The sequence below is a fragment of the Loxodonta africana genome, chromosome 16 (genome assembly GCF_030014295.1).
Source record: "Loxodonta africana isolate mLoxAfr1 chromosome 16, mLoxAfr1.hap2, whole genome shotgun sequence".
Lineage (NCBI taxonomy): Eukaryota > Metazoa > Chordata > Mammalia > Proboscidea > Elephantidae > Loxodonta > Loxodonta africana.
In genome coordinates, this window is record NC_087357.1 from 18,986,291 (window position 1) to 18,996,024 (window position 9,734).

A 9,734-nucleotide genomic window follows, 5' to 3' on the forward strand; every position below is an offset into this window, starting at 1 on the left:
TGTATGGTTGTCCAGTGCAAAATGGCCAATACCAGTCCGTTTCAGCTCACCAATGCCTAGGATATTGATCTTTAAGCATTCCAGTTCATTTTTGAAGACTTGCAGTTTTCCTTGATTCATACTTTGTACATTCCATGTTCCGATTACTAATGGATATTTGCAACTGTTTCTTCTCATCTTGAGTCGTGCCACATCAGCAAATGAAGGTCCCAAAAGCTTGACTCCGTCCACAGCATTAAGCTTGACTCTCCTCTGAGTCGCATTTTGAGTGCCTTCCAGCCTGAGGGGGTTCATCTTTTGGTAGACAACACTCCATTGCTATTCATAAGGTTTTCACGGGTTGATTTTTTTCAGAAGTAGATTGCCAGGTTCTTCTTCCTAGTCTCTCTTAGTCTGGAAGCTCTGCTGAAATCTGTCCACCATGAGTGACCCTGCTAGTATTTGAAATGCTGGTGGCATAGCTTCCAGCGTCACAGCAATACAGAAGCCACCACAGTACAACAAACTGACAGATGAGTAGTAGATGCTCAGGATAAAAACCTTTAAAATGTGGAAAACACAGGTTGTTCAGGCTCCAGTAATGAGCTGTAAGAGCCAGATTTCTTAAGTGGACACTGTATATGCATAGGTAGATTTATGACCCTGGGTGTCACAAATGGTTAACATTCTTGGCTGTTATGAAAAAGGTTGGCTGTTCAGATCTACCCAGAGGCACCTCAGGAGAAAGAGCTGGTGATCTACTTACAAAATATCACAGCCATTGAAAACCCTATGGAGTGCAGTTCTACTCTGAAACACATAGGGCCCACGTGAGTCAGCACTGATTCGACAGCAGCTGCTTTTATTTTGTTTTATAGGATTGCTAATCGTGCAACCCCCTCGACACGTGTAGGTGTAAATTCCCAGTCTCTGCCTCTCCGTCTGCAGCTTATGCACCATTAAAGGCACTGGATGCCCAGTGTGAGTGTGGCAATGCCCTGTCATAGTTGCCACCATTCAGCCTAGGCAGTTGACCCAATCAGGCCTTCATCTTGTAACATGCACCACAGGCTTGGTACGGGATTTGCAAAGATCTCAGGTCTACGTGCAGTCCTTTGATTGTGTTACCCATGTGCCACCCCACTCCAGTAGCCAGTGACGTTCACCTTTCACCTTCGAATCAGCCTCACAGATCTTACTATGGTCTGTGTCTGGTTAAGGTGGAACTCAGGGGCTGCGTGGACCTTATCCTCTTCATGGGGGTTTCCCGGGTACCCAGATTTCCCCGTAGCAGCTGTAGTAATCCACTGTGTCAACACAGTGTTTAAAGACCTGTGTGTGGACTGCTAAGCCTCTGGAGTGCTAAGTGCCGCTGTGGGTTGGGAAGGTGTTTAGCAGGAGAGAAGGCATGTTCTACAGAGCATGGGTAGGGACCTGGCTGCACATTATTGCCTTTACTCAGCAGTTCGCCCCTGTAAAAACAGCATAGAGGCAGTGTCTGACCTCCTCCAACCCCACAAGGGGAAAGGAGAACCCAGATCAACAGCCCAAGGCAGATTCTTATGAGGAAGAGATCAGACATACTGTCTCTCTCCTCCATTTTTACCAACTCTGTCACCAACCGTCCCTCCCATAGCACTCTCTACTGGGTTTGATAATTCATTGCAATGACCACACAGAACTCACAGTCAATTCTTACGATTATGGGGTTTATTAGGGAAGCAACGGTTACAATTCAGGCTCAGGAACACTCAGGATACAGTTTTTTCATCAGGACAGCCTCTTCCCAACTGTGCTCACAGGCACAGCTCTCCCTGGCCCTAGGCCTCTCCCCAAAGGTGCTAAGCCTACTTTGCCCGTCTTCTGCTGCTGGGTCACTGCTGCCACTGCTTCTCACCATCTTCAGGGTTACAGCTCTCTCTCTTTCTCAGTCTCCTGCTTCCAGGAGCTTCTCAGGGCAGGGATCCCAGGTCCAAAGGATACGTTGTCTGCTCCTGGCTGCTCTTCCTTTGTGGTAGGATTCTTCTCTCTGCTCTGGAATTGGCTCTCTTTTAAGGCAAAACTGACCAGTTCCCTTGGTGGACCATGGTTACCCTATCACCCAATCACCTGGGTGAAAGTTATAAGACCATGGCTAGAAAGGCCACACAAAAGTAATCAATCACACAGCAACCCACTTATACGATCCATAAAGGTCCTAGGGGCCAAGATGGGGGGGAGGTGCTGCTGCCTCAGGCTTTAATCAAGGAGCAATGAGGCTATAGGGAGACAAGGCCAAAGTTGACCATTTTCTTCATTCAGAGGCCAACAGAATATGTCTGCTTTGTGGGAAGAAGAGCCTAGGGTTAGAAAAAAAAAGAGGGTCTAAATGCATTTTCCCATGTGACTGGACAGTTATTCCAGCCGTTCCCACTTGGAGGGGAAGAGCCTATGAATTTAGGCCCATGCATGTCTACCAGGTTGCATGTTTATCTTGTACCCAGTGTGAAAATCCCAGCAGCCATCGAGGGCCAGAAATCCACTTTGGCAGATACAGAGTCCACTTAAGAAAATCCATTAAGATAGAGGCCTTTTCTAGGCCATTTATGGAAGCCCCTTTTGTAATCATTTAATAATAGTGGGCACATATATTAGTGCTTCAACAGGTTCTGGAGCCCTGATGGCACAGTGGTTAAGCTCTCGGCTGCTAACCAAAAGGTCTGCGGTTCAAACCCACCAGCCGCTCCACTAGAGAAAGATACGGCAGTCTGCTTCTGTAAAGATGACAGCCTTGGAAACCCTATGGGCCAGTTGTCCCCACTATGAGTCGGGATTGACTCAATGGAAGTGGATGCGTGCACAACAGGTTCTTGACGTGACTAAGACGTGCAGCCAATGAGTATTGCAGAATTGGTACACAACAGGAGAACACCGCACACCAGAGCTGATCATACAGAACAAAGCTGGAAGACTCCCCACTGTGGTCTAAGGCACTGAGGTGCCATTTAGCTGTGACCACAACACGAAGGCATAACAGGTCCCATTCTGGAAGCCATGCTGCCTTCTCTGCATAGTTTAGTGAACTTATAGTTATGCAAAGGCTCTTAGCCAGGGTTTATGTCTTTTCTAGATTATGGCCTAGAAAAGAAAAAGAGAATGTGATGTTTTAGGGCCATTTTGGTACCTGGGCACAATTCCAATCTTGAAGAGAAATAAAACATGTAAAGCTCTACATATTCTCTGTAGGTAACAACGCAATAGACCCAATTTGCTATTAATATAGATTAAAAGTAGACTTTTGAGTAAGGTTCAATTCCTCTTCCAATTTCCCTTCTGTTCTTCTTATACATAACATTTAGTGACCTTTTAACAGCCCGGGGATGCTTTACAGTGTCTTATTCTTGATGCCTGTTTAAAGGTTTCTATTTCATATTCACAGTTGGTGTATGCAAATATAGATAAAGATTATGATGCCTCCCAAGTAGCATTATGGCCAATAAATTACTCCTTGGGTGAACATGCTGTCATTGCAGCCAAGCATGTCTTCAACTAGTTGTAAAAAAAAAAAAAATCTTCTTGCAATAGGCAGTTGGCCCATGTCATTCTCACAGAGTTGGGTGCCCAGGTACTCCTTGACTCTGGTGTGATGTTTAACCAGGGTCACTCTGCTGGAGAGTGGTCTCTCTGTCAGTGCCCAAGGGCTCTATCTTAGGGGGATTGTCAGAGGGGTTCTTTGGTCGACTTTGGGGAGGGTGGTGTAGGAAGAGTCAAACACGCATGAATTCCTGGGAGAAGCCCTGGAATGCAGGAAAACATACCTTCATTCAACAGTGGAGAGACCTGGTCTGTATCCGGACTCCACAACTAAATTGCTTGGTGGCCTTGGATAAGTCACTTAACTTCTACATAATTTTTTTCCTTTGTATATCAAGAGGGTTGTACAGGCCGAGCCTTCAGAAATGTTTTCACTGTAGTTTTTTTCTTCACCTAAATTGAGTAAACACCTAGTTTCAGTTAAGGGGAAATAGGACTGATTCACAGATCAGTCCCCTTGCAGCTGCCGTGGGAGCAGTCTTTAAATTGCTAGGTCAGAGATGCTGCACAGTTCCTCGAGAGTACTGTACGTCTGAGCGAGTCCCTGTGCCTTGGCTTCCAAGCAATGAGTGGTTTACTCCCTAGAGGGGAGCCCCCTGAGCCCAGGAACCATGTAGTCTTTGTTCATCACTGTATTCTCTGCAATGGAAGATGGTTATTGTTGTTGTTAGGTGCTACTGAGTCAGTTCTGACTCATAGTGACCCTATGTACAACAGAACGAAACACCGCCCGGTCTTGTGCCATCCTCACAAGCCTTATTATGCTTGAGCCCATTGTTGTAGCCACTGTGTCAATCCATCTCACTGAGGATCTTCCTCTTTTTCTCTGACCCTCTACTTTACCAAACATGATGTCCTTCTCCAGGGACTGATTCCTCTAGATAACAGGGCCAAAGTATGTGAGATATAGTCTCGCCCTCCTTGCTTCGAAGGAGCATTCTGGTTATACTGCACTGGATAGTGTTTGTTGAATGCAGCAACGAATCAAACAATGAACAACCAAACGAACTTCAGAAAGACCTACCTTTATTGTTACTAATAAATGGGAATTTTTATTGCAACATTTTTACCTAGGAGATACTTCTAAAAAATTAACATTCAGAAATACAAATGAGTGATCATTGAAAAAACTTTTTCTTTAGTAACCTAGTCCTGTGCCACCCCTAGGGTAAATGGGGCTGGTCCACTCCATTGTGATGGGCTATGTCAAACACATTTTTATTTTGAAGACTTAATATTAAAAAAAAAAAAATGTGAATTAGCTCATTAATAAATTTTATATCAATTACATGTTGAAATGGTAACATATTGGGTTAAAAAAAATTATTATTAAAATTAACTTTACCTGTTCCCCCTTTACTTACATGGCTACAAGAAAATTTCAGATTACACATGAGGCTTATAGTTGTGGCTCACACATTTCTATTGGATGACGCTGCTCTGACAGTTGACTAATGGATCATCAGTAATTACTCTTCTGCTTTATACCTATGAGCTTTTTTTTTTTGTTTCCAGGCACAGAAGCTGAAATCTAATGTATCAGGCAGCACACACCTCTGTCTTTCTGATGTAAGTTACTTTTCTTTCTGGGTCTTCCTCCATTTGTAAAGACAGAGCCTTTGGGCTGCTGGGACATGATATGGCCTAAAGAGCTCAGAGAAATAAAGTTTTAGGTCTAGAAAAAAGCTAAGCCACCCTCCTTGTCCCTTTATCCCTCTGCCCTTTGAACCAGGTACAGACTTCATGGCACAGAGCAAAATGTCAGAACTAAGTATGGGACCCGGGGTCTTCATCTCAGAGTTGGTCCAGCACTAATACCGTGGCTGCAGTGCCATGAGACTCTGTAATCACAGTCACCCAGCACAGAGGTGATACCCAACAACTCTCACTGTTTGCCCACACGTCCTCTATCCACAGTGCCTTTGACTCTCCACAGCAATTCAGAGGTAGATAGGGGCAGGTGAGATTCCTCTCCGATTTACAGGTGAGGAGATAGGCCATTCCATTATGTGGTGATTATCGTTCAGGGTTTGGGAATGACACACTAGGGGATTGAGGTAGGGATGGGGATGAAGGAGTCAATCCTGGAAAGAAAAGCTGTGGTGGCTGGGTCTGGAAACCTGGGTTCTAGCTTGGGCTTTCCCACTGCTGAGCAGAGCAAGTTCCTTCCCCTCTCTGATTCCTCATCTAGAAAATTTAGGGTTGAGCTGGCTGATGGAGAGAAAGACTGCCCATCTCTGATGCTATTGGAGACGTATCTTGGCATGAGCCATTACTTGACCGGGGAAGTTTTCTGAGATGGTACAACTTGCCCTCCCTCCCTGATGGGGAGAGACAGGGAGCATTCCTCCTCAATCAGTGGTACCCAAAAGGGGAAGTGTTCCATGTTATACAGCTACTGGGGGATTTGCAGAGCAGAGGTGGAGAATGGCAAGGATACCTTCCCCCAAATCTCTTCCCCAAATGGATTTTAATAAGCCCTAACAGAGGAGGAGGAAGAAGTAAGCACTGGCCAAACAGTTTACTAAAATTACCCAGTTCTCACCCAAGTTCATGGTTACTTCCCATAAAACCTTTAAGTGTGTGAATTGAAGTTTCAGTGGGAAAATCTTAGGTCAGCTTTAGCAAGTGGTAGAGCTAGTCACTATGAGTCGGAATCAGCTTGACAGCAACAGGTTTGGTTTGGGTTTGGGTTTATAGCTAGTCAGGAATGGGGGGCGGGAGAGAAAGGATGTGGTTAAAATATACTGTGGTAAAATAAATACACACAGTGAGTGATAAAGAAAATGTTCTTTCTTACAGCGTGATTACGAAAAGGATGGTCTCGCTGGTGCTTCCAGCCACATAACCACAAAATCAATGGCTGCTCCTCCAAGCTGCAGCCCGTGCCCACTGCTGGTCCTGGTGGTAACAGCCCTATCCACCCTGTTATCTTTATCTTTGGCAGAAGTGTTGTAGCTGCATTTACAAGACAACACGGACATGTAAAAAGACAAAAATCAAGTTATCTGTTTCCTCTCTTCTTGTATATCTGAAATTCCAGTTTTAGGAGCTCAGTTGAGACACTGTTAAAATGGTTTCATCCAACTGGAATTTTTTTTTTTTTTTTAAAGAAAGCTTCTTGTGATACTTAGGGGCTTCTGTAGCATACTTGATGCAGTGCTATATTCCAAACACAGAAGGCTTTAGGGCATGCTGTATTCTGAAGGGACAGTCTGTAATCTGGGTGGTGAAACCAGCTGGGGTGATGCTGCTGCTGCCGAGGATTTGAATAGTTTAAATCTGGCCCTTCCTAGCTAGAGAATGACTTAGTATTTCTAAAGAATCTTCCGTATCTCACGCAATGGCTTTGATTTCTAAGGACAGAAACTGCAGCCTATCGTGGGCGCTAAGCTTTTTTGTCACAAAGCGAAGAGTCTCATCGAGAGTAGGCTTTGTGAAAACAAGCTTGTACTGACGTTCACCGTGCTGTACGTACTCGCATTTTCCTCGCCGAAGTTTATGTACTGTAAACAGCTCTGCGCTCTCCGGAAAACAAAACAAAAAAACACCTGTCACCTCCAAATGTAATGTCTGTTTTGTAGTCAAAACAGACAGAGAGAGTGGGCTTGAAACGCCGCAGTATCTTGATCATTGAACAATGCTCTCCTAAGCCTTAGCTGAGTGAGAAGCCCTTAAACTAACACAAGTCAAATATAGCTGAAGCTTCACTCTAATACTCTTTACACTTACGAGGTTATATGTAGAAAAAAATTTTACTACTAAATGATTTCAACTATTGGCTTTCTATATTTTGAAAGTAATGATATTGTCTTCATTTTTTTACTGATGGTTTAATACAAAATACCTAGAGCTCGTTTTCCTCACAGTAAGTAGCATTATCTCTGATCTTAACTTTACAAACAAAACTCTTCAAAAGCAGACTCCAAGGGGTCTTGTGCTGTAGCAGAAAACTCTGTATCACATTACTGTGGACAGGCAGGAGGAAACAGAGCAGCCCTGGCTTGGTCTTCTGACATTTCTAGAAACGCAAGCATGCATACCTGTGAGGAAAATGGCGGCCATTGGTAAATGTTTGGAAACGTGTAATGGCACCCTTGCCAGTTAACAGGACCCAGTACCCTGGTATTCATGATACCTGACAAAGGTAGCTTTGACTCGGGTGGGAGGGTGGGGTGTTGCTCTCTCTTTCGAAGTAGATCTATCCCAGGGTCCACAATTCTTTCCTAAGGATTGTCATTACCCCCAACTCGATGGCACGGTCCCTGTTTTAGAGCAGTTTGGTGTAAAGATCGTCAAGAATCTCCTCGCATTATGTTGCATGTCCTCCATGACAGATTGTGATCATGCAAGAAAGAAAGAAGGTTCATGGATTAAGACAGTCAATCTTAGATGGAGATGAGTTGGTTGGCTCAGATCAACAGAACAGCAACAGGACGCTTGTTATAAGGCTTGTGCTTTATTAGCTGTGTTAACTACACACCATCTTCCATTGTTCTCTTCCTTAAAGGAATATATCCTAAAGTGCACTTTTGAAGCCTGGTTTTTGATGGCAAGATGTAGATTCTACAAAGATTGAGTACTAACGTCATGTTTTTCCTAAAGTGGATAAAGAGAAGAGATGGCACCTTAATAGAGTGCTCAGAAGCACTAGCTTTCCTCCACATTAGTAGAGGAGTTGGAGCGGGAAATCCGTGGTGCACATTTCATGTTGGTCCCCTTTGCCCAGTGATGTTTTCCTTGTAAGAATTAATCAAATTACTGAGAGAAAAGTCTATTAAGTCCCAGATAAAGGCATTGTCTTTTAGCTCTATTGGTGTTTGAAGTGCGTTTATATCCAAATGTTAATAGACACAAATGTGTAATACTAAGTGCCACCGTTTTTCAGTTCAAAATGTTTTCAAGGAAAATTCATCAAACGTCCAACTGTATTTGATCAGTGGAAAGTTTCGTAAAGCTCTTCCTTTGAATAAACACGTTAAGTGTGTCAAAATATCTGAGATGCTAGTCATCTATGACAGCCTATCTGTGACAGAGCATATTTCGTTTTAATTAAGGTATCTCTGTGTGTCTATACTGGACTAATTACATACGGGCTTGATTCTTTGTGATCCCCTGAAGAAAGCTATTGATTATTTCTGCACTAAACAGTGACTCTAATTAGCTTCAGATGACCAGAGAGGAAATGGGAGCTATCAGCCCTAACAAGGGTAGCCTTCAGTGATGAGTGCATGCATGTGCAACACAAATTAAATTTTGAAAAGTCTCATCTATCACCAACAAAGATCTCATTTTTCTTCAGAGATAAAAGCATATTAGAGTTACCAAATCCTCAATTCGAAAATAAATTGTTAAATAAACAGGGGGAAGGACATTCAGTGGCAACACTTTAGAGAGGTTCTTAGAGAATCCTGGCAAGCAAGTGTGTCTGCCATTCAGTGTGGTGCCAGTGTGACACCATTATTTGCACCAAGACCAGAGGAGGCAAATGATTCCAGTCATTCACCTATCTGACTTCTTCCATGGTGGGCTAAGAAAGCAAAAATGGTTCACTACTTCCTGTCCTTTGCTCCCCACATTCAGGGTGTCCCCAAATACAAGGGGTGTATGCCAGGGTTTGAGCCTTTCACAGAAAGCATCTCGTCCTAGTTGATTTTAATAAAACCAAGACAGTAACTTATGTCCATGTAGAACAGGACTTCCCAGATCAAGTCCAGCTACGCCCTACTGATTTCGTGAAAAAAAGAAAATGGCAATTTTGCCAAACTGATTAGAAGCACATTTATTCCGCTTTGGTGGTGAATATCTTTGACCAACCTATGTTTGAGTGTCTTTTGAATAGAGCACACGAAGGAGGACGTGCACAATAGAGAGAGGGGTTGCTGAATGCCAACTGAATACTTATTTTTCCATATCAGAGTTTTTCCAAGCCTCTGATAGAAGTATAAGTTGAAAATCACATAGATTATTTTTCATTAAGTATAACAAACTATATTCACAGTGTGATTTATATCACACTATGGTCTCTATATAATTTTTTTTTTTAATTTTACAATTCTTTATCCTGTAGTAAAAAATGTCTTAGAAGTTGGGCCTTTGAGTTTATCAGACACAGGACAGGGCTCCTCCAGGGTGGCTGTGGCCTGAGATTTGCCCCATATTAAAACTGCTCCTGTCTTCCA

At 43.4% G+C, this 9,734-nt stretch overlaps 1 protein-coding gene across 2 annotated transcripts in view; it reads left to right on the forward strand.

Annotated features, from left to right (window-relative positions):
* The window catches only part of GFRA1 (GDNF family receptor alpha 1), a 239,124-nt gene extending 229,684 nt beyond the window's left edge, over positions 1-9,440 (forward strand). For both annotated transcript variants that reach the window (XM_064269268.1, XM_064269267.1), the window contains 2 exons: positions 5,068-5,121; positions 6,355-9,440. In XM_064269268.1, the coding sequence (XP_064125338.1) occupies positions 5,068-5,121; positions 6,355-6,510 (210 nt within the window). In that variant the 3' untranslated portion in view covers positions 6,511-9,440. The remainder of the gene's footprint in view (positions 1-5,067; positions 5,122-6,354) is intronic.
* The last annotated feature ends 294 nt before the right edge of the window (positions 9,441-9,734 follow it).